Genomic DNA, 26007 nt, shown 5'->3' with positions numbered 1-26007 from the left:
TCCCAGGGGGCTGTGTGTTGCTGGGTATGCATGGCGGGGCCAGTGCATTGGGGTCCATCTAGGCACATGCAGGTGTTGAATCACACGGCTCCCAGGCTTACCTGAAGGTGCAGCCTGGGGTGGAGACTGAATGAGGGTGGGGAGTTGTCGCAGCAAAGGCTCCTCCCAGGGGCGTCTGCACAGATCTCGGCGTTTTCACCGTGCTCCTGCTCCAAAGGCGCTAGGAAGGGGACGCCTATCAGACGAGGGCTCTGCCAGCCATCCTTCTCTGTTCAAGGTCGACCATGGTCTGCTGCCTGGGGCCTGCACTGCTGCTCCTGCTGCTGCCACTGGGTGAGCACCCCTCTCCTCCCCTGGACCCCCGAACTCTGGCTTCTCTGTCACTGCTCCTCAGTGACAAGGTGAGAGGGCAACAGATTCCAGGAAAAGCTGAACCACCGGAAGGGTTGCCATGAGAGGCCTGTGCGCAGGGCTTGGGGACACCTGGGAATTGACCCCACTATGTGCTGAGCAGCTCGCCTCCCAGCCAAGCCAAGCCTCCAACCCCTCCCGAGTCCAGTCTCAGTGCCCCTGCCCCAGGAACTTTTGCCTGTTATCTGCCATCTCCCAACTCTCTCACCCTTCCCTCGGCCCCAGCCCTCCAACTCTTCACACAGATTCTTGCTGCGAATCTTCAGTGTCTTGTATCTGTTGTTCCACCTTCTTGGACTGCTCCTTCCCTGCACGGCTGTCTCGGAGGGAGGGGTCACTTTACCGGGTGTGATGTGGAAAGTGGAATCTGGTAAAGGTTTAAGGCGGAGGAGATGAGCTGCTGTGAGAGTGGAGATGGGGTAAAGGTGTTCTGGGCAAGGGTGGCAGGTAGGCAACAGGCAGAGGTGGGTTCAAGCCCTTAGGTGACACCAGGTGCTTGTGTGTGCGGCTGAGGCCTGGGGATGTGCCTGGCAAGGCTGTGGGAGGACAGCCAAGTGTGCCCTTTGGGGAGGGGAGGAAGGGAGGACTTGCCCTGCTGCCATCTATCCCCTCCACTCAGGGACCATTCTAAGCCCTCAACCTATGTTCATCCTTCCTGCAGAGGCCAGTGCTGAAGTCACAACACTCTCACTACGCGGTCCAATCCACAGCCTGAAAGACACAGCCATTGCCAGAGAGGCACCCTGCTCCTAGCCTTGGGGCAGGAGACCACCCCCTATCCCCTGTGCACACACACAGGGAGAGGCATGAGAGGTGGGGCTGTGCACCTTCACTCAGGCTGGGCACCAGAAAGGCTTCTAGTCTCAAGGAGGTGCTCCAAACTGGAGGACTTGTGGGGCTGGGGGGATTTGATTAGCCTGGTTTTGGTGACTCAGGTCCTAGAAAGGGGCTACCAAGTCCCAACTTCGAGTTACCCTGGCTCGATTTAGACATAGCCTGTGGGGCATCTGAGCAGAGCTCACCCTTTGTCTACCCAACTCCTGGTGTGTGACTCTGTGGTGCCAAACACCTCATCTGTCCCCAGCAGGGTGCCACTTATCATGGGACCCAGTCACTAAAACCACTGATGAACCCTTGGGTCCTGTGGCTCAGGATAAAGCTCTGCGATGTGTCGTCAGGGCCCTCTCTGAATCCAAACCCTGGCAGCCAGGACTCAGCTCTTCAGTGAATCCTCTCTCCCGCTGCCGGGGGAGAGTAGAGGGGCTGGGGGAAGGCAGTCCAGATGGGCCAGGATGACCTTGACTCAAGGGAGCATCAGGAAGGGCTAGGGAGGGAAGACACCGATGCAGGGGGCAGGAGGAGGAGCAGGAGGTCAGGACAGAGGGAGAAACAGAAACCGATAGACCCATCCAGAGGGTCTCCGTGGTGGGGGATAAGGGGTGAGGCGGAGTCTGTAGAGGAGAAAAGGTGTGGCATCCCAGCCTGTCATTAAGAGACTAGGAGCAGCCACTGTCTTCAATGCCTTCTCTGTTTTTGTTGTTTTTTGGACATGAACTTTCACTCTGTCACCCAGGCTGAAGTACAGTGGCCTGATCTTGGCTCACTGCAACCTCTGCCTCCCGAGTTCAAGCAATTCTGCTGCCTCAGCCTCCTCAGTAGCTGGGATTACAGGCCCCTGCCGCCACGCTTGGCTAATTTTTGTATTTTTAGTAGAGGGGGGTTTCACCATACTGTATTGGCCATGCCAATATGGTCTCGAGCTCCTGACCTCGGGTGATCCACCTCGGCCTCCCAAAGTGCTAGGATTACAGGCATGAGCCACCGCGCCCAGCTCATCTCTGGTTTTCAAGTCTCCATTGGCCAGATCCCCAGAAAGCCTCATTGTTCCCCTGTCAGATAGGGCCCGTGAGGGTGGGAGGAGCCCCTGGACCTGTCTTTGGACTTGTGTGGCCGTTCTGAGAGTGGTAGTGATGCCTAGGAAGGAGGGGCCTCAGCTTCTGGGGAAGGCCTGGCTCAGCCTCGTTGCGCCCTCTCCATCCCTGACGTGTTGCAAGGCCCTCGAGAGCCCGCCGCTGCCCATCCCCACGACAGAGCGCCGGTCTGTGCCAGCCGGCCCCGTCTTTGGGCTATACTCTGTGCCTCCTCGGGTTTTCAGCGTCCCCCACCTTCCGGGGGCATGGACAGACTGGGTGAAGTTTGCAGGCAGGGCGCCGCACCGAGACCTGCAACCGGCCCGCCCCTTTCCCAGGGTCGGTGAATTCGGCCGGAGGGAACCGATGTGTGGACGCGGCCGAAGCCTGCACGGCGAACGCTCTGTGCCAGCGGCTGCGCTCCGAGTACGTGGCGCAGTGCCTGGGCCGGGCCGCGCAGGGGAGGTGTCCCCGCGCCCGCTGCCGCCGCGCCCTGCGCCGCTTCTTCGCCCGCGGGCCACCCGCGCTCACCTACGCGCTGCTCTTCTGCCCCTGCGGGGGCTCCGCGTGCGCCGAACGCCGGCGCCAGACCTTCGTGCCCTCCTGCGCCTTCTCCGGGCCCGGCCCCGCGCCTCCCTCCTGCCTGGAGCCCTTAGGGGTTTGCGAGCGCAGCCGGGTCTGCAGGTGCGCGCGGGCGGGGGCGGAGCGGGGAGCGGGAGCGGGGAGCCGGGAGCCGGGAGCCGGGAGCCGGGAGCAGGGAGCAGTGAGCAGGGACCCGGCCGCGGCGAGGGTGGAACTGGGGCGAGGAGCGGGGGCGGGGCCGCGGCGAGGGTAGGGTAAGGGTGGAGTGGGGGCGGGGCCGTGGCGAGGGCGAGGTGGGGGCGGGGCCTCTCTCCAGCTCACCGCCCTCCCTCCCAGCAGGCCCCGCCTCCTGGCCTTTCAGGCCTCCTGCGCGCCCGCGCCCAGCGCCCCCGACGGTTGCCTGTGGGACCAGCGCGCCCGCTGCGTGCGCGCCTACGCGGGCCTCATGGGTACGCACGGCTGGGATCTGGGCGCGGGGGGGCGGGCTCTCCAGGGGATGCCTCTGCCTGGGTGGGCCGATCGATGACCTCGCCGTCGGCGTCCCCGCAGGCACAGCTGTCACTCCCAACTACGTGGACAACGCGAGCGCGCGCGTGGCGCCCTGGTGCCACTGCGGAGCCAGCGGGAACCGGCGTGAGGACTGCGAAACCTTCCGGGGGCTCTTTACCAGGAACCCCTGCTTGGGTGAGGGGCCCGGGCGGAGGTGGAGGGGGAAGGCTGGGTCGGCTTACTGCCCCCTTCCAAGCCACCTTGCCAGGAGCCATTTAAGAGGGGAGAGTGGAAGACTGTACAGTTGAGTCACTCTATCGCAGCTGTCCTTATTATTTTATTATTCCTCACCACGCACCTTCCCTCCCAAGGAGCCAGTCTTTGCAGCAGGAGATCTCTCAGTTTGTCCCCACGGAGCAGGGCCCTGGGAGAGCGTTTCCCAGCCAAGCACACCCTGAAACCCTCCCCCCATAGATGGTGCCATTCAGGCCTTTGCCAGCCGGTGGCCCCCAGTCCTGCTGGACCAGCTGAACCCCCAAGGGAACCCTGAGCACAGCCTCCTGCAGGTAGGTGCAGGGAGGGGAGGGTAAGCTGGCACCTCCCCCACCGTCCCCTTCACACGCTTCCATGCTGGGTGGGCCTGGGTGGAGGCATGAGGGGCCTGGGGTGGGGGTGCAGGCAGAGGGCAGAGCCAGTCTTCTGCCTCAAGTCTGCACTCGGCTCCCACTCTCAAGGTGTCTTCCGCAGGCGGGGCCCTGGAGGGGCACTCCCTGCTCTCCATACTCCCTGTCCTGGCTCTTCTGGCCCTACTCTGACTAGGACAGCGATCTCGGACAGCACAGCCAGCTACCCCACCCTGCCTGCCTGGGCCACCTCTGTGGCCTACTGGCCCATTGAAAAGGGACTGGCCTACCTCCCACACCGGCCCTGGTGCTCTCACCCTGCTGCCCTTTGTGGGTCTGGACATCCTGTGTGCCATCCCCTGGAGCAAGGGATGTAGGCTGGGCCTTACTGCAAAGCCCCCACTCTCCCTGTCAGGAGGCATCTTGGTTGTAGGTCCCTTTACCCATAGACCTTGAGACAATTGGGGTCTCTCAGAAGGTGAATCAGTAGAGGGTCACTTCTGTAGCTGAAGCCTCCCTGGAGCCCCAGATCACCTAGGGAAGGTCAGAGACCTTCCAGACTCCCAGAAATCTAGGAAATGGTATCAGCCTGCCAAGCAGATAATTCCCTAGGAATGCATTGGGCAGACTTAACAGGCAAGACCCCTTCTAACACTGCATCCTCCCGCTGGGCGTTACCCACCATTGCCACCTGTGCACCATGAGCATGCTGGCAGTCCTTCCTGTTCTCCATATGCTGCTGCATGGGCCCCACGCTGTGCTCTGCCTGGCACTGGCCTTGTGGCCATCTTCCCCCTGGTTTCCCACAGCCATGGGAATGGCATACAGTGCTTATTAAACCCATGTGCACTGAGACTGACCTTGCTTTTATGTGATCTGTGACCTGGGAGCCTGGAGACCACGGTCTGCTGCAGTGTGTGCCCCTGCTGGCCTGCGTGACCTCAGATGGCCTCAGAACCTGTCTGGGCCCCATCACCTCACCTAAGGAAGCTGAGATGAATCAGCTGTCAGCTCCTCATGCCAGGGATTGCCATTGCTTTCATCTCTTCTTTCCTTCTCTACTAGTACTCAGATAATGAAACTATTTCCTAGCCTCCCTTGCAGCCGGGGGTGGCCATGTCACACACACTGCCCGATGTGGACCCAGCAGATGCCAAGGGTGGTCTGTGTTTCTGAGATAGGGTCTCACTCTGTCACCAGGTGGGGGTGCAGTGGCATGATCATAGTCCACTGCAGCCTTGAACACCTGGGGTGAAGCGATCTTCCTGCCTCCTGCCTGCCTCCTTCTTCCTCCAAAACTTGGAAACTCCTGATAAGAAAAGGGTTCCTGTGCCTCTGGCTGCTCCTTCTGTGGCAGGAGGCTGAAGTGGAGGTTGTCGGGGCCTTGCTCAGGGACTTCTCCGGGCCAGTACAGCACATCCCGCAGCCACTGGGAATGGTGGCTTGTAACAGCTCAGAGCTATCCCTTCTGTAGGGAACTGCACTCCCAGAAATGCCTGTTGGGTTTTACTCTGCTCCCAGAGGCAACTGCAGTTGGTGACTGACTGCCTCAAGGAACATGGCATTGTTGTGTGCTGTTCCTGGTCCAGAGCCCCTTTGGGGTCAAGCTGAGGCTAGGCTCCAGCTGGGACCCCTGCCTGGCTCAGCTTCTACCCTGCCTGCCTCCTCCTGCTTTCCTCACTGGCAGGCTCCCCTGAAGGCGTTCCCTCCATAAATCATGGCATTTGAGAATTCCTGTCTTAGGCTTGGCTTCTAGAGATCCTGACCTAAGTCACAGGGGTTAGACCACACAAAAACTCAGGCCTGGAGCTGTCCTGTTGGGGAAAAGAGCCACCAGCTCTGAGATCTAAGTGTGGACTTAGCAGCTCACACCAAACCCGCAAACACTGTTTCCTGGCAGCTGTCCACCAGCCTCTCAGCTTCAGTCAGGGCTCTCTTTTTTTGAGACAGAGCCTCGCTCTGTCACCCAGCCTGGAGTGCAGTCGGCTCACTGCAACCTCCACTTCCCAGGTTCAAGCGATTCTCCCACCTCATCTTCACGAATAGCTGGGATTATAGGCTAATGCCACCATGCCTAGCTAATTTTTGTATTTTTAGTAGAAACGGGGTTCCACCATGTTAGCCAGGCTGGTCTTGAACTTCTAACCTCAGGTGATCCACCCACCTTGGCCTCCTAAAGTGCTGGGATTACAAGTGTGAGCCACTGCACCCAGCCAAGGACTCTTGACTATAACAAACAAATCAGAGTGACTTGAGCATGTGCCTGAGCCATGCGGGCTTCAGGCACAGCTGTCTCCAGGGTTCAAATGATGTTGCCTGTGCTGATCTGTGTGTTGGCTTCCCCTGCGGCCAGGCAAGCTCTCACCGAGAGGTTAAGACTTCCACCAGCAGCCCAGCTTTACAGTGTCTCCTTTTAGCAGCCTCAGTAGGGAGAGGTACCTCTCTCTTCCGGCATTCGTGGACTGTCCCAGGCAGAACTCTGATAGACCCAGCATGGATAATGGGCCTCCTCTGTAGAACGCTGAGTGATCTCAGCCCACCATGGTGACATGGAACGGAAAGGACAGTTTCCCAAAGGAAAAAAAGGAGTTGCTGGGCAGTGAAGCTGAGTCTAGCCCATTCTCACTTTACAAAGAAGATGGAATACTGTCAGGCACCCACACCTGTGTTAGAATGGACACCTGTAGGTGGGTTGGGGAGAGGCGGGGTATGTGCATTGAGTGAGGGCTCATCACCTTGTCCTGATCACCACAGTGGCATCGTAGCCCAAATGCAGAATTATATCTGCTAAATGATTTGCCCTACATCAAAGTGTGTTCAACTCTTCTCCATTTTTGAGTCAGTTAATTAGAGTAAAATGTATGCATTAAAAAAAAAACTGGAGGAAGCTGGGTGCAGTGGCTCGTGCATTTTGGGAGGCTGAGGTGGGTGGATCACTTGAGGCTGGGAGTTCGAGTACAGCCTGGCCAACACGGTGAAACCCCATCCCTACTAAAAATACAAAAATTTCGTCAGGTGTGGTGGTGCATGCCTATAATCCCAGCTACCCAGGAGGCTGAGGCAGGAGAATTGCTTGAACCCAGGAGGTGGAGGTTGCAATAAGCCAAGATCATGCCACAGCACTGCAGCCTGGGAGACAGAGGACTACTCTGTCTCAAAAACAAACAAACAAACAAACTAGAGGCTGGGCAAGGTGGCTTACTCCTGTAATCCCAGCACGTTGGGAGGCTGAGGCTGGAGGTTTGCATGGGATCAGGAGTTTGAGACCAGCCTGGGCATCATGGAGCCTGTCTCTAGAAAAAGTTAAAAAATAAATTAGTCAGGCATGGTGATATATGTCTGTCGTTCCAGCTACTCAGGAGGCTGAGGCTGGAGGATCACTTGAGCCCAGGAGTTGCCTGCAGTGAGCCATGATTGTGCTAGTGTATTCCAGCCTGAGTGACAGAGTGAGACCCTGTCTCAATAAAAAGTAAATAAAAACCAGAAATGAAATGACTTCAAACAAAAATAGAATTGTGGATTAAAAATATAGGCATATGCTTCCAAAAGATCAGAAAAATAAAAAGGACAGAAACTATTTGAAAATTATGAGATTGCCTCACGGCTGCCGGTGGTCCCAAAGATACATCCACGTCCTAATCCCTGGAACGTGGAAACACTGCCTTATATGTAGGCAAGAGTATTGCCCTCTGTGGCAAAAGATGCGATTAAGTTGTGGTTTGTTTTTTTTTTGAGACAGAGTCTTACTGTCACCCAAGCTGGAGTTCAGTGGTGCACGCAAAGCCCACTGTAGCCTCAAACTCACAGGCTCAAGCAGTCCTCCCACCTCAGCCTCCTGAGTAGCTGGGACCACAGGTGTGTGCCACCACACCTGGCTATTTTTAGTAGAGACAGGGTCTCACCATGTTGCCCGCTGGTCTCCAACTCCTCACCCAAGTGAATCTCCCACCTTGACCTCCAAAAGTGCTGGGATTACAGGCGTGAGCCACTGCGCCCAGCCAAGTTACAGATCTTGAGAGGAGCTTATCCTGGATTATCCAAGTGGGCTGTCAACACCTGTATGTCTCACCTCTGCATCTTATAAGAGTGATGCAGAGGTGTCTAGAGGGAAACTAAACAGACACATTGAGCAAAAGGCCACAGGAGGACAGAGATAGGGATTGGGGTGATGCAGCCACAAGCCACCAGAAGCTGGAGGAGGCAGGCACAGATTCCCCTGGAGCCTCCAGAGAGACTACAGCCCTGCCAACATCTGCATCTCAGACTTCTGGTCTCCAGAGCTGTGAGAATCAGTTTCTCTTGTTTGCAGATACTGAAGTTGTGGTTATTCTGGCAGCCCCAGGAGACTAATAGTACTGCCTAAGAACGTTAGAGTTTGGCTTATGTTACCTCTACCTAAAAAGGTCCTGGTTTATACAGTATTAAGTCTGCCCACAGGAATGAGTCATGCCTTGTTCCTCCACATCTGAATGTCAGCCTCCTTGTCCTGCCAGGGAGCTGTCACTTTCGTGCACAGGCTTTGGGAGATTGCAGTCCTTCCCCCAGACTACCCTCCCGTGACTGGCTCTCTGTTACCTGTTGCCTGGCAGGTGGCTGGGAGTGGGGGTGATGCAAAAAGGCAGGTGCTGGACACGTCCATGGATTTATTGCTGGAAACTTCACGGCTCATGAACGCCCATCCTGGTGTGGAGCCCAGTGATTAGGTGCAAGGTTGAAGTGGAAACCACTCACCGCCCACCAAGTGAGTCAGGCTCACAGAACCAGCGCATTTTTGTATGAAATGTGGACACAGGTCGGTGAAATTTCCAGAGGGCCAGAAGGACAGGGGCTGTGCAGGGCTTTAGAAGCAGTCCTTCGACTGGACAGCAGCTTGCCTGTGAGCCTGGCACGCGTGTGAGCTGAAGCAGAAGGGCACGGCCCTGCCTCGCCAGGCCTGGGAAGGCCTGGATTAGAGGATGTCTGGGGAAGCTGCTCTGCTCGGGGCAAGTCTCCCCACACCCAAATGAACCTTCAGTTCAAGGCAGGAGAGAGAGAGAAATTAAGAAGATGAGGACACACACTAGAAAATAAAACACAAACTGAGAATGGAGTCTTCAAGGGACAGAAACCAAATGTGGAAGGAAAGGCTTACAGGGCACGCCAATGGGCCCTGGCAACTCCATCCAGCACATTTGAGACAGCCATTGGGATCTTCCAGGCTAACCACTTTCTTGTTTCCGGGACACAGGGTGGAAAGGAATTCTTGCTGGGGGGGCTGCAGGGCGTGTCTGTTCAAACGTGACCCATATGGATGCCAAGCATGACACCGCTGTTGTTGACAGAATTTGCCAAAATGAAGACCAGCTGGTGATAAGTTTTAAGGAAAACAAAGTTCAGTTTTCCCTTGATTACACAGTAGTTGCATTCCTGGAAAACTGGCTGTATATTAAACCAGCTCTTAAATACTTTGTGTTTATAACTAGGTTAGGTTCTGCGCGCAAACAACTGGGAACAGACTTTTTCATGCTCACAAATATCCAGCAGGCCCACCAGGCATGCTGCCCACTCAGGGCCTCTGCACAGGTCACCCGTTTGTAATGCTCTTCTCTCAGACCTCCACGTTCCTTCCTGCTCCCTCCACCCATCCTTCTGCTCAGCTGTCAGCAGAACAGCTTTCCCAGCCACACCACGTTAAGCAGCAATCCCTGCAGGACTTTCTACCCCCAGCCCTACTTTTACCTTTCTTCATAGCGCTTTTCTGACGTTTTATTATCATCTCCCCTGCTAGGTTGTGAACTCCTGGAGGACATAGCTTTTTGTCTGTTTTGTTCAGTGCAAAATCTCTGGTCCTGATGCAGTGCCTAGCCCTGATGTGCTCAATAAAATTTTGTTGAAGAACTAGGTGAATAAATCTAGAGAATAATTCACTTAAGCAGGGTAAGAAAAGATACCTAATTCTACTGCCTTTGGCCTATCATGCTCTGTTTCACAAAGTCATTCAGGGACCCAGGCTCCTTCAGTTCTGTTGTATTACCACCTTCGACATAAGCCTTCAAGGTTGATGGAGAGAGTGGAAGAGACACTCACTCTGAATGGCCTTGAAGTGACACATCATTGGTGAGGGCTGGTCCCATGGCTTTCCCCAGACGCCATGAGCCCAGGCCATGCAGTTGAAGCTGTGGACTCAGGAAGAAGAAATTGAGTGGTAAGCATCTAGCCGATCTCTGGCCCAGCTTGCCATTCTGATCACCAAAACCAGTTTTGTGCTTCCTCTCTCTCCTACAGGGGTCACAGGCACCCTCTCCAAGGGGACAGTACAAGGTCACATCCCCGCCCAGACCTCTAGGTGATGCAGTCACCCTCAGGTGGCCCTTTGAAGACCCACAAGCCTGAATTAACAAGACAACTTAATCCACCTCACACGCAGCAGGTAGTGATGAGAACAGGTAGAACAGCTTCCTAAGCCCTCCTGCCCAGGAAGGAGCGGGTGCAGATGCAGCAATCACTGCTCTGGGGCATTTTTGCAGTCCTGCTGGGCCCTGCCCTGGGCTGGGGGGAGTCCTCACTCAGGCCCAGTTCTGCTTTTGGGCCACATCTGAGCTTGTCAGCTCTCGTGGACACAGCTTTCACAACCGTCTTCCTGCCTGAGGGTGGATTTAGGACTTCCTCAATTGCCACTGTTTTATTTTTTTTTAAGGCCTTGCTAATGGTTTCTTAAATTTAACTACATCTTTACTTATTTCCAGGCAGGTCCAGGATCAGTGACTACACTCGTGGTTTGTTCCTGGAAACAGTTCTCACATCAGCTTTTTCTTTGCTTCCTTAACCAGGTGCCCCTCCCTCAAGTTGGTGGCTTTGCAGTTTCCAGGCACCAGTGGGAAGACCACACCCTTCATTGGATGGTCACCACCAGGCCCTCACTGTGTTCAACTAAGTCTCACGGGGCCTTCGTTGCTCACCTGCACCTCTTACTGCTTGGGGACTAGAAGCAGTTGGCTTTTCCAGAATTGCAAGGCCCTGGTTGACGTCTTTCCACCCCTTTTCCCTTCTGCGTGTAAACTGGCTAATTCTTTCCTGGAGTAAACTTCTTCTGGTGATGTGTCGCCAAAAGCAGCCAATAATAATCAACACATAGGACGATGTCTTTTTCATTTCTTTCCCTCAAGCCAAAAAGTCAGCAGGCATGGAGTTTGCTTTCTGAATTACCGAGTAAAACAGCCTTACCACGTGTTTTGCTCCGCCTGGCAGAGACCTGAGTTTCCTGCCAGCTGCATCTGTCTCCTCACTGCCCGCCACCTGGCCACACGCTGAGCCAGTGCCACGTACTTTAGGTTTTGGTTACAGGTGCACTGCACTTGAAAGTGCCGATTTATTAGCGAGAATAAGAAAAGCTAACTGGTGTAACAAAGCCCCAGATCTCAGTGGATCAGTACAGCGCAAGTTTGCTTTCCAGTGATGCAAGGGCCAACACAGCTCTGACTGATCAGGTGGCCTGCCTCTAAGGGGTGACTCGGACTCACAGTCCCTCCAGTGTCTTTGACATGTGGCTCTCAGGAGAGTCCCCTGTGGGAGCATTTGTGTGCCAAGTTTGGAATTGGTGCCCGTCACTTCTTCCAACCTTTCCTTGGCCATGGCTTAGCTTGGTTCCAACCTAACTACAGGGAGGCTGGGAAATGATGAGCTGTGGGCCCAGTAGGTTTGGTAAACACAGCGTTATCTCTGACACAGTACCACCAAATCACAGGTTTCTATCCTGTTAGAAACTGTTGCTGGCTTCCACAGCCCTCCCTGGAAGAGTTTCAAGGTCCTCAACTTGTTTGTGGCTACTAGTCCGGCCATTTCCCTCTCCAAGTCAGACCCGAGCTCTGGTGGGCAAGCCTCCTCCAGGCTCCTGCCCTCACCTCAGCTCCTGGCCCTAGTACCCTGCCGCCCTCCCCTATAGAAGTGACTGTCTTCTTTGTGTTTTCTCCATCTGTCAATGACCTCATTCCTCTGGAAGGAAGCCCTTGCACTGGGAATCTGCTCTCTGCTCTGAGGTCCTGAAATGCATGACTCTGACCCATTCTGAGGGTAGGAGCCAAATAAAGTGGGGACGCACAGGAGGCCCCCAAACAAGGCCTTGCCAATGGGAATACCTTCATGAAAAAGTCAAGGCCAAGGACAACAGTGTGGCCATAGTTGAGACCTGTCAGCACACCTGAGATTTAGCAGTTTGGAGAGAACCTAGAGGCACATTCAAGGGCCCTTGAGGAAAGCGCGAAGCGGAAGGATAATGGCACCACTGGAGACAGTGGTGTGGTTAGTGGAAGGGTGAGACGGCTGTCCACACCCCACTGCTCAGAGCTGTCCCTGCCTCCACAGGCAGGGTCCCACACCAGGGCACAGCTGCCCCGCAGGCACACAAAGGCTGTCACGGAAAGTCTGTGGCTCACAAGTGCTTGAAGGGGTGTCTGAGGTGCCTGCAGGGGTTTTAGCTTTCACCTCCGTAACTGTCAAGTGCTCCCTCAGAGGCAGTCTGAAAACTGGTAAAAGCTTAAATACAGGCAAAACAATGCAAAATCAAAATGAAACACTCAGAACAAAAGCCACATTTTTACCAGATCTACTTTTATTTCAGAAGGAAGTTTGTATTATTTACTTTTGTTTATATACAAGTTCTTCACATTTGTGTTTAAAATGCACAGACCTCCCTTAGTTCTCTTGTTCCTGCTTAAATTAGCCGTTATTTTACAATACAAAAAATACCAAAAAATTGCAGTCCTAAATGTATGTATAACACCCACAATCCCCAGCAATGAAATAGTTTACAATACTTACTCCATATTTACATGTGTAATAGATGCTAAATTATACATATTAACAAACTAAGCTTGAATCCAAACAAAACTGTAAATAACTATAAAACAAAAACATTTCCAGAGGCAGAATTAGTTCAACGAAACAGGCTTCACTAGTGTTTAGAACGTTTTGTGCACAAATTCAGTTACTGAAAGTTGATTCTATTATTGCCTTTAAAAGAGAAGGCGCCAATTTTCCTCTCCACTCCAAAACATCTCCCTGTAGGCAGTGTGTTTGACTTTCCTCAAGGGGCAATGTCTCTTGGTGGAATGGCTATCTAGAAGCCACTGCAGTGGCTGCAGCCAAGTTTGGTCAATGGGGTCATTTGGTCATTTCAGAAGGTAGGCAGGGCATGCCCAGAGGACAGGAGGCCTCTGTCATCCTGGCTCTGTCCTCAGGATGGCCAATTCTCACAAAAACCACCACAAGGAAAGATCTCCTGGGATGACGGGTGTGAGTGTGAGGAGTTAGATTTTACTTCTAAAATCTATTTTTAAGTCTCAGTCACTACCCTAGCATTAGCTTAGGTTAGTGTTTAGCAAATACTTGTTGAATGGATGGATGAATAAATGAAATGGAAGGATCAAAGATGTGCATGAAAACACCACCATCTCCCAAGGAGGCGAATCAGCCCCTGGTCCCAATACCCCCAATTAAATCAAAGGAGCGACATTTGCACCGGAAGGTAAAATGCCTCTTCCCGCTGGCAGTGCCCCGCCTGGTCTTTTTATTTCCTGGTGTGTCTCCAGTCTTGAATGGCAGGCCTTACCCACAGGTATTCCAGTACTTTCCTTCTGCTGACAGTCTTCTGTCCAGGGCTGCCTTTCCTCCGGGTTAGCTCAGGGGATCTGAGGTTGCCTTCTCTCCACACAGGGAGGCGCGGGTTTCTCCCCAGGCTGTGTGCAGGGGCAGCAGGGGGCACACAGGAGTCCAGGGTGTGTCAAATTCTCCATGGGGAAATGGGAGCTATTTATCAACAAACCAGCTCCCTACTGCCACCCCCAGTTTTCAGTATAATAAACTGATTCCAGGAAATGGTCATTAAAAATTTAGACAAAACTACAAAAAATGGAGAACCCCCTTTTAGAAAGTCTGATTGCCACAGGTTATAGTCTTTGACTAAGAGAAACATTTCTCAGGACAAGACTGGTCATCCCTCACTACCTAGAGTATTAAGGGGCTGCCGGAAAGGGTCATGATGTGCTTGCAGGGCCAATGGCAGCGGCAGAGATGCCTCTGCTTCCTGAGTCCCCTCAAGGCTGCCGTTTGGATTCCTTGCCTGGTTTTTCTTTTTTTGAGACGAGTTTGGCTCTTGTTTCCCAGGCTGGTGTGCAATAGTGCAATCTTGGCTCACCACAACCTCCACCTCCCAGGTTCAAGCGATTCTCCTGCCTCAGCCTCCTGAATAGCTGGGATTACAGGCATGCATCACCACGGCCAGATGGGGTTTCCCATGTTGGTCAGGCTAGTCTGGAACTCCTGACCTCAGGTGATCTGCCCACCTCAGCCTCCCAAAGTGCTGGGATTATAGGCATGAGGCACTGTGCCCGCCCCCTGCCTGATTTTTCATATACACTCTAACAGATGAGTCCTCTTTTAAGAATTACCTAATTGGTGCCAGATGCATGTGAACACATCAACACGATGGGGATGCGTTTCTTGGCTTTGTTATTCATGTATCGGGGCCTGGCGAGAGGAACTCTCGGAACCTGGATATCCAGCATATGGCACAAAAACAACTTAGGTGAAACTCAGACATTGTTATATTTAATAAAAATACATTAAGATTTTTTCTTTTTTATGTACACTCCAAATGTCTGAACATTCTGGACACTACTGTATAGTTATGTACAAGTGCAAGGTCAGTGTTTTCTGGACTATTTTAATTTATATACAGGCTCTCTTGTGACACGCAACATTGCCAGATGACAACCCATTCCCTCTTGGTAACAGGCTCTCAGCCCAGCGCCTCTTACTCCCTGCCATTCCCTTTTTCTGCCCTGAGGCTGGAGGAAGCTGTTTGCTGTTGGTTGCAAAGGAGAAGCAGGTGGATTCAGCGGTTTCCCCACCGCTGGAGCAGAATGAAACTTCGCTTGCTCCTTCCTTCCTTTTTAAAAATAAACAATATCTTTTAGGAAAAAATTAAGACACAACCAGATGGCTGCCGGTCATTGTGCATGATATTTCAAGGCATAGGACTAACACGGGGAAAGAGACTTCTTTGGCCAAGGAAATGGTCCTCTGAACAAATGAAGAGGATCTTCCTTGCAGGAGGACAATGCCCAGGGCCTCCCTTTTGCCTCACCTGGGGGACTGTGGGAATCAAGGGCCAGTCCACGGCAGGCTCCATGGGTGCTGTGTTCTGTAGCAGGGATGGGGGGCTCATGAGAGGAGGGGTCTTTTTTAGAACGTCTGCTCTTTAACAATAATGTGAAAAACAAGCTTTATGAGAGGTGAGTCTCGAAGTAGAGGTGTTTTGTGCATCAGATAGTGTTTTATAGTTCAACTTCCTTGAAAACATCTTTCCAGTCAATTCTTCATGGGAGTGGGGTTAGTGTTGGGGAAGAGATAATACTCTCTCTCTAGGCACTGCATTTAAAGGTGAAATGCCGCAGTTTTAGCTCTTTTGAGTATTTCTCCAAATTCACAAACTTGAGTATTGCTGTCCAGAGGTCCATCCCAATAGGGTAATGCCAGCAATCCCAGGTTTTGAAGCAGAGGAGAGCTTCTGGGATGCTGCTGCATAATGCCAGAATACAGAGCACCATAAATGGGGAAAACACAATTTCCAGGCAGTGCCCTCTGGGGAGAGGAGCAGGGGACTGTCCCACCCTCTTAAATCTGGTCATTTTCCATTTGGCATAGAGTTTTCCCTCCTTGTCCATTTTTTCCATGTGCTTTTCATCCTTGTCAGCATTTGCTGCCCCCCTCACAGCCACCACCTCCATCTGAGAGGGAGGGTGGGTGGGTGGAGACCTTCCCGAGGAAAAGAGGGCAAACAGGTCCTTCTCCAGGTTTTGGGCAGCTTCCGCCCAACAGTGGGAGGCTGTCCCTCTCCTGGCATCTGAGTTCACCCAGCCTGAGAATGAACCGCAAGTTCAGAGGAGGCTGCAGGACACACAGCTGCTCTCCGATCCAGGGGTCCCAAGTGTTCTCAGTGCTCTTTTCTGCTCAAGGAAATGTGACATCAATGAGTCCTTTCCTCTGTGCCCTGGCAGGAGGTGGCCAGAGGGCTGATAACTTATCAGGCCTAGGGTGACACTGGGGTGGGGGCAGGGGGCGCCTTGTTGACAGTGTCCTTTTTGACAATAAAAACAGGAGCTTTCACAGTTCATTCATTTCTGCTTTCCTCTCATCCTGCTGCTAGGTCAAACGTCCCTTGGGGTGAGAAAATTCTTTCCTGGCTGCAAATCAGATTTTAGAAAAAAAGCAGATTGCCAATGGTAGCTATTTAAATTTTACAAGAATGTAGGAATGCAATTATGTAAAAACTTAGGCTTACTAACTTTCCAATTGCTAGATCTATTTAAAGTCTAGGCACTTAGTGTTGTGTGTATGTGTGTGTGTATGTGGGGGGGGGGTGAGATGGAGACGGAAAAGGAGAGGGACAGGCAGAGAGAAAGGAAGGAGAGTTTCAAATGGATTAAGACTAAATTAATCAGTTGCTATAGAAAACTACCTATTACACCAGTTTACATTCGAAGTAACACTGCTGACCTTGACATTTAAAATAGCCCCCTTCTGTCCTAGCTTGATATGATCAAAAGAGATGGACCATTATTAATTCTCAACTAGAAGAAAAGGTACTCCCTGGAAGAGAGAGAACTGCCTAAATCGTGCAAGAATAAATAGCACATCTTTTAAAAAAAGATAGCAGGCTTCAGATGAAAACAAGTTAATTCATCTGACTAGTTTTTAAAAGACCATGTTCAAGAACAACTGATGACAAAGTCTACTTGTAAACACTCCATCTTTTGTTTTTTGCACAGTTGAGACAGTCCCAAGAACAGTTTTCCACAGTGAACCTGAGTGTCTTTCCTAGTTCTCTCACTGGCTCTCCACTGGCCTCCTCCAGCAACAGTCAGCTCATCCCTGGACCTGTAATTAAATCAAGTATTTCCTATGCAGAAGTAAAAGGTTAGATGCCGGAACACGGATGGGAGAAACCGTCAAAGAAAGCTTGTGATCATGCAGGTGAGTCAGATGCTTCGAGAGTTTCCAGTCTTCTGCCCCGCACCGCACAGCCATTTCCCCGCCTCGCCCTTCCCTGCAGACGGCTCTGGTGTGCCACTCACTCGCTTGTGTGCGGGAGATCCCTGGCCCCAGCATCAGATGCAGGTACCAGGCTGTGCAGGGGGCTGCTGCTTCCGGTTTCTCACGGCGCCTGACTTCTCTTTGTATATTATCGGCATCTGCTGAGAAATGTCCACGAGGGCACTGGCCACAGCAAGACCTTGGGAGAACCCACAGAGAGAACTTATGTTGGGAGCAGCTGGCTTTTATTTTGTTTTTAAAAATAACTTAAACATTTATTTTTCAATCCTATGATGCAAAAAAAAAAAAACCCACAACAAAAAACCCCCAAAAGGTCCACATACACAAGAAAAAATATTCCTTCCACCCTGTCCCTCCCTCCACCTGCTCCTCCATCTGGGTAAATGCTTTCACTAATTTTTATGTTTTCTTTCAGTGTTTACTTATGCAAATACAAATACGTATTCTTCTCCCTTACCCATTTTTTACACAAAAGGTGTAGTTTGCCTTTCAGCACATCAACCAAGCGCAGTGCTCTGCCTGGTGGTGGGAACATACAAATGAGACTGCAGACATGTGCTAAGTGCCCAATTTCTCTTGCCTGCCTCCAAAAGGAGCCAAGAAAAAGCAGCACGCTTTATTATGAGATTCAGATTCATCCCACATCACTCAGTCAGCATTAGTCGCTTCCTTTCCATACCATGACACAGAGCAGGGCAGGCTCTGGGGCCAGGCTTTCGAATAAGCAAGGTTCTTTAACCTCCCTGTGCCTCAGTTTCCTCATCTGTAAAATGGGGATAATAATAGCACAGGGCTAGTGTGAAGAGTCAATGAGTGAACTGACATAAAGTCTTAGCACCTGGCAGGCAGCAATGATCAACAGCAATTCCCCTTTATGCTAATCACTGCCCCTCCCCCCCACCCCCCCACCCCCTTTGCTTTGGGGACTTGCAATCCCATTTTCCTTCCTGTATTGGTAACGGATTAATCTGGCATCCATTAGGGAAGGCACAGTTCTTGGGGAGCTGGATTCCTAACACACATGGGAAATGGCTACCGCAGGCTTGGAGCTCTGCTGAGACCCACCAGGAGCTGTGTTAGCAGAGTGTGTTACTCACTTTGCTGAGCCTGTGAAGGGGAGCAGGGGTGGGGGAAGACAGCTGTAAGTGCTTGGCACACAGTGGGAAAACCATTCCAGTGATCTATTATGGCAAAGTCAGAGTTGGATGCTCCTGGAGTCCAGAAAAGTGTGGCTCTTAAGCAGTGAACAGACCTTTATCAGGCATTCTGGGTGGTTGGGGCACATCAAGCAAAGGCTGGAGCCAAAAGGCTACAGGGCTACACACCTGTCACCTCGCCACCCCAGCCAGCACCCTGCTCTCAGGAGCACCAGCCAATGTTAGCTGTGCTGGGCAGTGGCAGGAAACACACACTGTACTTGAGTGACAGATCACAAGAGTTGCCCTGTCCTCAACACTGGCAAAGGTGAATTAGGGGCTCAACTGAATGAATCCTGGCTGAGCCATGCCGAAAGACCTCCCAACTGTTCTAAAGCTGGGCTGGAGGCTCTTCTGGGTCTGAGGGTGCACCAGAGGGACAGCAGAGCTCAGGGCCTGGACCCATATCCTGGGGCAGCCTTTCAATCAGACACAAGGTTCTCTCTGGCTAAGGTAACCCTGACCCCAGAATCATCTCAACTGAAAGCTGTCTAAAATGGTCACATTGAGGCACCCTCCAAAGCACTCTGTGATTAAGCAAGATACTTTCAAAACTGCATTCCATATTTTCTATCTTCAAAATAAGAGTTTATACACATTATGATTCACATATTTGAGGAGTGTCCCATGCATTGCTAAAATATTATGTAGTAGGCTGTAAAAATATTTAAGTTAGTTATATGAAAAAAGCAGAATAAAAATTAGATCTATACAATCATTTCAACTAAAGTGCTGGCCAGGGCGGGAAAGAAAACAGAACAATAAAAACTGGTGGGTTATGGGATAGCAAACTGTGTGTGGACTTTCAGATGCTTCCTTTATGTTATCATTGTGTTTGTGCCTTATATTAAAACAGAAAAAAGCAAAAGAAATGCAGGAAGGCTAGAAATACAAGAAATGCCAGTTTGAGGGGAGATGGCTAGAAGCTGTAGAGTAGAGAAGGCGGCTGAGGGAGAGCATGCAGAGTGAAGGGGAGCATACCCAGATTTGGGGCAGAATGAGAAAAAGGGGACAGGAAAAGAGAGCAGAGACAAAGGGGACCAGAAACTTTAGCAACAAAGGGAGGTGTGGTCAGAGGCATCTGTGAGCACTGAGAGGCTGGGAGGCAGGGGTGGTGAGGAGGTCCTGGGACGTCCCCTCAGGAAGGGACAGTGACTTCGGGAAAACAGTTTTGGGAATACAGGTGACAATGAGATTATCTCACTGAATCCTTGCCATGGCATGGGTGGCACTGTTGGTTATACCTTTATAACCTGTTCTCTAGGAAAGGGAAGTATCCCATACTTAGCTCCCTCACAAGCTTAGAAAGTGTCTGTTGCTGGCCCACATCTACTCACCTGACTGCCCGGGAGGAGGGATGCCACCCAGGCCTCGAGGGAGCCTCACAAACACAGAGAGGACAGCGGCTTTGTTGCCAAAACACGGCTCCAGTGCAATGGGTTTGGGAACAGTCTGGTGGAAGAAAAGAAAATTACCTAAAGTGATACTCAAGCTTTAACATACACAGACAACTTAGCAGTCATTGGTGCTTATAAGAACCATCAATTCCAGTATATAGAAAAAGGTACACTGTAGTTTTTAAGATAACAAGAAAGGACAGGTGAGAGCTAACAGCACTCTCTGCGCACCAGTGACAGGGGTGGTACTGCTTGCTGCCTTCCACTGAGGTCTCACAACCCCCTTCCAAAGGGCGGCTTGAACTGCAGGGAAGGGGCCACACCAAGTGGGTTTCTTCAGGATGCTGTACTTTCGCTCGATTTGAAATTCTAACTCATAATTGTAGGTCACAGGAATAGCAGTGGTGAGTGCTTAGTAGATTTGTCAGATAGTTCTGCAGACCTGGCTCAAACACAGATGCAGATATTACGGAGACTTAAAAAAATTCTAACTATTTTGTCTGTCCTTCAGACACCAAGTAGACAAGCGGGCTAGATGTAAAAGCTTGTAAAAGCTGTTGGCTGACCAAGTGGATTCTTTGTCTACTCTCTGGATGCATTTGGCTCTGGAAAATATGTCTTCATTTTCTGTTGCAGCCTTTAGATTGGATTTGTCTCCTATATTAGTTTCTTCTCTTTTTCTTTTTTTAAGAATAGAAATGGGGTCTCACTATGTTGTCCAGGCAGGTCTTAAACTCCTGGGCTCAAGCGATCCTCCCACCTTAGCTTCCCAAAGCTAAAGGTGTGGCCCACTGCACCCAGCCTACATTAGCGTAACAAACTCCTGCAAACTTAGTTGCTTAAAACAACACCCTCTTATTTCATAGCTTTATAGGTCAGAAGTCCCAGCAAGCTCTGTAGGGTTCTCTGCTGAGACAGACAGGTCTGTTCATGTCTGCCATGAGTTCTGGGGAATTATCAGCTATCTCATGAGGTCTCCCAGGCTAAAATCAAGTTGTCAGCTTGATGGGGCTCTTATCTGGAGACTCTGGGGAAGACTCTGCTTTGAAACGTATTCGGGGCTTACGCAGTGGCTCACACCTGTAATCCCAGCACTTTAGGAGACCCAGGAGGGAGGATCCCTTGAGCCCAAGAGTTTGAGGCTGCAGTGAGCCATGATCACGCCACTGCACTCCAGTGTGGGTGACACAGCCACTCTGTCTCACAAAAACAAAAAAACACAATTCCTTCTGTGGCCCCCTCCATCTCCAAACCAGGGATGGTGTGTCAAGTCCTGCTCATGCTTCCAATCTCTCTGGCTTCTTCTGCTACCAGCCAGAGAAACTCTCTGTATCTTAAAGTCAACTGCCTTGTTTCATTACATCCGCAAAATCCCTCTAGCAGTACCTTGAGTAGTGTGTGACTGAATAAACATGGGATGGAAATCTTGGGGGCCACCTTTAGAATTCTGTGTACTATACCCAAAAATATGTCATCAATTTCTTCAATTTGGTTGAAGAAGATAATTTCCAGTACCACTCTGAGACAAAGAAATGACTAGATGGGTGAATGGCAGAGGTAGGGAGGTGAGTTATCAAGTAACTGCAAGAATCCAGGTGAGAGACAGAGGTGACCTAGATCAAGTGGCAATGGTGGCAGACATGGTACACAGTGGCTGGGAAACATTTTTGAAGACAGTATCAAGATTTGCTGATAGACTGGATGTCCAATGAGAACATGACATCAAGAATGAGTCAAGGACAACTCCATGATTTTGGTCTGAGGAACTAGGGTGATGGAGGTGTGATATGCTGAGTGGCGGAAGATATGTCAGAGCAGCAGGTCTGAGAAATAAACATCCAGAGCTCAGTTTGGCCATGGCCATGTTAAGTTTGAGACTCCTGTTAAGATATCCAAGTGGGGACACTGAGTAGGCAACTGGATGTTTGGGTTGGAGGCTCATGGAAGCAGTCTGGGTTAGAGGATTACGGTGCTTAAACCTGTGACAGTGAAGATCGCTGAAAGAGTAGGTGTAAAAGACACAAGAAGGGGACAAAGACAGCGCCTGATGCACACCACTGTCAAAAGATGAAGAGGACTGAGCTAAGACCACTGAGCAAGAATGGATAGATGTCAAGTGTGTGGTGTCCTGGAAGAAAATCAAGTAAGTGTTTTAAGGAGCAACTAATTATGTCATATGCTGCTGACATATACCATGTTGTTCAATACTTTACACTTGTCTATTTTTCAATCCCACAAATATTATTTTACCAGGACAATGTTTGTTTAGATTGATATATATGATTATACTTTTATTTACTCACTATTGTTACCCCTTAGTCTATCCTCCTGTGGGTAATTTTCCTTCATTTTAGCACATCCTTTAGACACTTCTTTTGTGCAGGTCTGTTGGTGGCAAATTATCAATTTTTCTTCTAATTTGAAGATAGCTTTATTTCATCTTTGTTCTTGGAAGGTACTTACTGGGCACGCTATTCTAGGTTGATGGCTCTTTCAGTACTTCAAAGATATTCTCCCACGCCCTTCTGACTTCTGAGAAGTCAGCGGTCAGCCTGTCATTCCTTTGTAGGTGATCTTTTCTTTTTTTGAGATAGAGTCTTGCTCTGTCACCCAGGTTGGAGTACAGTGGTGCAATCTCAGCTCACTGCAACCTCTGCCTTCCAGGTTCAAATGATTCTCATGCCTCAGCCTCCCTAGCAGCTGCAATTACAGGCACATGCTACCACACCCAGCTAATTTTTGTATTTTTAGTAGAGATGGGGTTTCACCATGTTGACCAGGCTGGTCTTGAGCTCCTGACCTCAGGTGATCTGCCCACCTCGGCCTCCCAAAGTGCTGGGATTACAGGCATGAGCCACCGCACCTGGCCTCTTCTCCCATTTTTAACAAAAATTATGGTAAATACACATAAAATTTACCATCTTGACCATTTAAACATTTTAAAATGTACAGTTCAGTGGTATTAAGTACATTTACAGTGTTGTGCAACCATCACTACCATCCATCTCCAGAACTCTTTTCATCTTGCAAAACTCAAACTTTGTACCCATTAAACAAACTCCCCATTTCCTGAACCCTTTCCCAGCTCCTGGTAACCACTCTTCTACTTCTTGTTTTTATGAATTTGACTACAAGTGTATCTCTTAAAAGTGTAATCATACATATGTTTATTTTTTTGTTATTGGCTTACTTAACTTAGCATGTCTTCAAGGTTCATCCGTATTATAGAATGGGTCAGAATTTGCTTCATTTGGAAGGCTGGATAACATTCCATTGGATGTATAGACCATACTTTGCTTATCTATTCATCCATTTATGGATACTTGGGCTGGTTCTACTTTTTGGCTATTGGGAATAATGCTGCCAAGAACACTGAAGTTCAAATATGTCTTTGAGACTCTGCTTTCAGTTCTTTTAGGTATAAACCCAGAAGTGGAACTGCCAGATCCATCAGTTCTGGAAAGCTATCATCTCTGAATATTGCCTCTCCTTCATTCATTTGTTCTGGGATTCTGGAAATACATGAGTTGGATCTTTCTCATTCTATCCTCCATATTCTTAATATCTATTGCATTTTCTATCTCCTTGTCTCTCTGAGCTGCATTCTGTATACTTTTTTCAGATTCATCTCCCACTTTGTAAATTCTCTCATGTCTGATATGCTGTTTAACATGTAAATTAAGCTTATTTATTTAAAAAATTTCAATGAGTATATTTTTCACTTCTAGAAGTTCCATTTGGTTCTTCAGATCTGCTTGGTCATATTTGACTCTCATCTTTATGATTTCATCTTTTATTTCTTTAAACATTTCATATACGGTTATATTATATTCTTTAGATTTCAGTTCTAACATCTGGAGTCCTGTCCACATCAATCACCTGTTGTTTCTCCTACTCTTATTTATGGTGGCTTGCCTCTTCTTGTCCCTGGTGACCCTTAATTACTTCATCTTGATCTGTGGGACTCCAACAGCGCTGAATTGGAGACGCTTTTCTACAGAGAGAGTTTCCATCTATTTAGGTGAGCCTCGTGGTATTTACCATCTGGAACCACTTAGGACAAATCATGTTCTGGTTTTGGTTTGTATTTTTTAGGGTAGGGAAGGACAGTATTCCCTGGAGATTTTACCTACTTCCTGTGAGCTCAGTAACATTTTAAATAAGTATGTTTTATTCAAGATACATAGCTATTTCTCTAGTGTATCTCAAGTATTCCATCATTTTGCCCAAGGAGAAAGCCCTACCATTTTCTTCATCATTCTGGGGTGGGGGATGATAAATATTTTCCATAGAGTATTAATACATAGTGAATTATCATTTTGTTGCTTAAAAAATTCCCCAAAATATAAAGAACTACATGCCGGGTACAGTGGTTCACACCTGTAATCCCAGCACTTTGAGAGGCCGAGGTAAGCGGACTGCTTGAGGTCAGGAGTTCGAGACCAGCCTGGCCAACATGGTAAAACCCTGTCTCTACTAAAAATACAAAAATTAGCCAGGCATGGTTGTGCACGAACCTGGTTGGTGGAGGTTGCAGTGAGCCGAGATTATGTCACCATACTCCTGGCCTGGGTGATGGAGCACAGCGAGACTCTGTCTCAAAAAATATTCAATGTAGCTATTTTCAATGTTCAATGTAGCTATTTTCAAATAAAAGTTTTGAAGTATTGTGCCACAGAATACCTAAAATAAGACAAATCATTTATATCTTAATATCTCCTGAACATAAGATTGGTCAGTGATATGAAACAAAGAATGAAAAACCAAAGCAAAAGAATACCCAACAACTTCAGTGTTTTAGCTTATGGTTAAAAAGAAAGAGAGGAAAAAAAGGAGGCAATAGAATAAGGCTTTTGCTTTCTCTGGTTTCCCAAACTTAGGAGCCTAAGTTTTAAAAAGTCAAGTTATAGGGACTTCTGAGTCACATTCTCACCTTTATACTCCCCCCAATAAGATCAGGAGGCTCCTCATCTGTTTCCAAGGCGACGTTTACGGAGGCAAAGGGACGGCTGGCCATCTGTTGCATCTCTCGAAGAAGTTGCTGATAAATAATATGGCAAAGCCATTAATGCAATGAATACTGAGGGGTTTTTATTAGTGAATGCTACATGTTAAAAACACTTCATCCTCCCTGATTCAAACAAATCAAGTCCAAAACAATACTTTTTGAACTGGATATTAGATAACATTAGGGATTAAATTTTTTTGGATGTGATAACACTATTGTCCTTATATTTTTTAAAGCCCCTATTAGAGATATATAAGTACTGTGCTATGTTTATTGCAGCACTATTTACAATAGCAAAGACTTAGAACCAACCCAAATGCCCATCAATCATAGACTGGATAAAGAAAATGTGGCATATACACACCATGGAATACTATGGGGCCATAAAAATGAATGAGTTCATGTCCTTTGCAGGAACATGGATGAAGCTGCAAGCCATCATTCTCAGCAAACTAACATAGGAACAGAAAACCAAACACCACATGTTCTCACTCTTAAGTGGGAGTTGAACAATGAAAACATGTGGACACAGGTGGGGGAACATCACACACTGGGGCCTGTCAGGAGGTAGGGGGAAAGAGCATTAGGACAAATACCAAATGCATGCAGGGCTTAGAACCTAGAAGGTTGATAGGTGCAGCAAACCACCATGACACATGTCTACCTATGTAACAAACCTGCATGTTCTGCACATGTATCCCAGAACTTAAAAGAAAAATTAAAAAATAAAAAGTACTGTGGATGTAATGCTATGATGTTGACTTGTCAAATACATAAAATAATGTGGCCCTATCTCTTCGTATTTTTACTACTAGAGTCAGGCTTGCTTTCTTCCTACTGAAACTTGCACCCAGGATTCACACAGCAACAAAAACCTATGCCCCATTATACAGCAGATGGCAACTGAGAGAACCCTTCCTCCAGAGAGGTGGTACAAGCTAAAAACAAACACATGTAAAATTTTGCAGAGTAGAGGGACAAACAGGGGTTCTGGATTTAGGGAGGCTTGATGTGAACTGCTCTAATACTCTCCAGCTGTGTGACCTTAAGAAAGGTGTTTAAAGTCTCTGGGCTTCTGTTACCTCCCTCTGAAATGTGTTCCTATCCCATAAGGTTGTGTTCCCATAAGGTTGCCACTGGGATCAAATGAGATACTATAGCACAGCACCTAGCACATGGTGAACGGCCGTTCACATATCATTAAGGATACTAGAGATCTTTTGGGCTTGCTGCTGAAGTTTTGAGATTATGCCATGGGAGACAAGTAGGCCTTACTTCAAACTGCCTCCTTGGAACTAC

At 49.4% G+C, this 26007-nt stretch overlaps 2 protein-coding genes across 2 annotated transcripts in view; one reads left to right on the top strand and one right to left on the bottom strand.

Moving 5' to 3' along the window:
* The first annotated feature begins 284 nt into the window (after positions 1 to 284).
* Positions 285 to 13245, top strand: GFRA4 (GDNF family receptor alpha 4). The gene is made up of 6 exons (XM_037730047.1): positions 285 to 401; positions 2614 to 3005; positions 3243 to 3352; positions 3453 to 3587; positions 3867 to 3958; positions 10825 to 13245. Exons 1-6 carry the CDS (start codon positions 285 to 287, stop codon positions 10978 to 10980), a joined length of 1002 nt encoding a protein of 333 aa, XP_037585975.1. The 3' UTR covers positions 10981 to 13245.
* Positions 13246 to 14577: 1332 nt separating this feature from the next.
* The window catches only part of ATRN (attractin), a 163190-nt gene continuing 151760 nt past the window's right edge, over positions 14578 to 26007 (bottom strand). The window contains exons 27-29 of the mRNA XM_017504810.2: positions 24634 to 24741; positions 19641 to 19755; positions 14578 to 17285 (exon numbers count right to left, since the gene is read on the bottom strand). Coding sequence (XP_017360299.1) covers positions 17161 to 17285; positions 19641 to 19755; positions 24634 to 24741 — 348 coding nt within the window. The 3' untranslated portion in view covers positions 14578 to 17160. The remainder of the gene's footprint in view (positions 17286 to 19640; positions 19756 to 24633; positions 24742 to 26007) is intronic.

The sequence above is a fragment of the Cebus imitator genome, unplaced genomic scaffold (genome assembly GCF_001604975.1).
Source record: "Cebus imitator isolate Cc_AM_T3 unplaced genomic scaffold, Cebus_imitator-1.0 Scaffold328, whole genome shotgun sequence".
Taxonomy (NCBI): domain Eukaryota; kingdom Metazoa; phylum Chordata; class Mammalia; order Primates; family Cebidae; genus Cebus; species Cebus imitator.
The sequence above is the reverse complement of the archived record's forward strand: the minus strand, read 5'-3'. Positions and strand labels throughout refer to the sequence as shown.

Bases quoted from the DNA above. Each gene is read 5' to 3' on its own strand.
- GFRA4 (XM_037730047.1), top strand. From the start codon at position 285: ATGGTCTGCTGCCTGGGGCCTGCACTGCTGCTCCTGCTGCTGCCACTG. The intron at 402-2,613 runs GTGAGAGGGCAA...TGAAGTTTGCAG, and splicing joins CACTGCTCCTCAGTGACAAG to GCAGGGCGCCGCACCGAGAC. The intron at 3,006-3,242 runs GTGCGCGCGGGC...CCCTCCCAGCAG, and splicing joins GAGCGCAGCCGGGTCTGCAG to GCCCCGCCTCCTGGCCTTTC.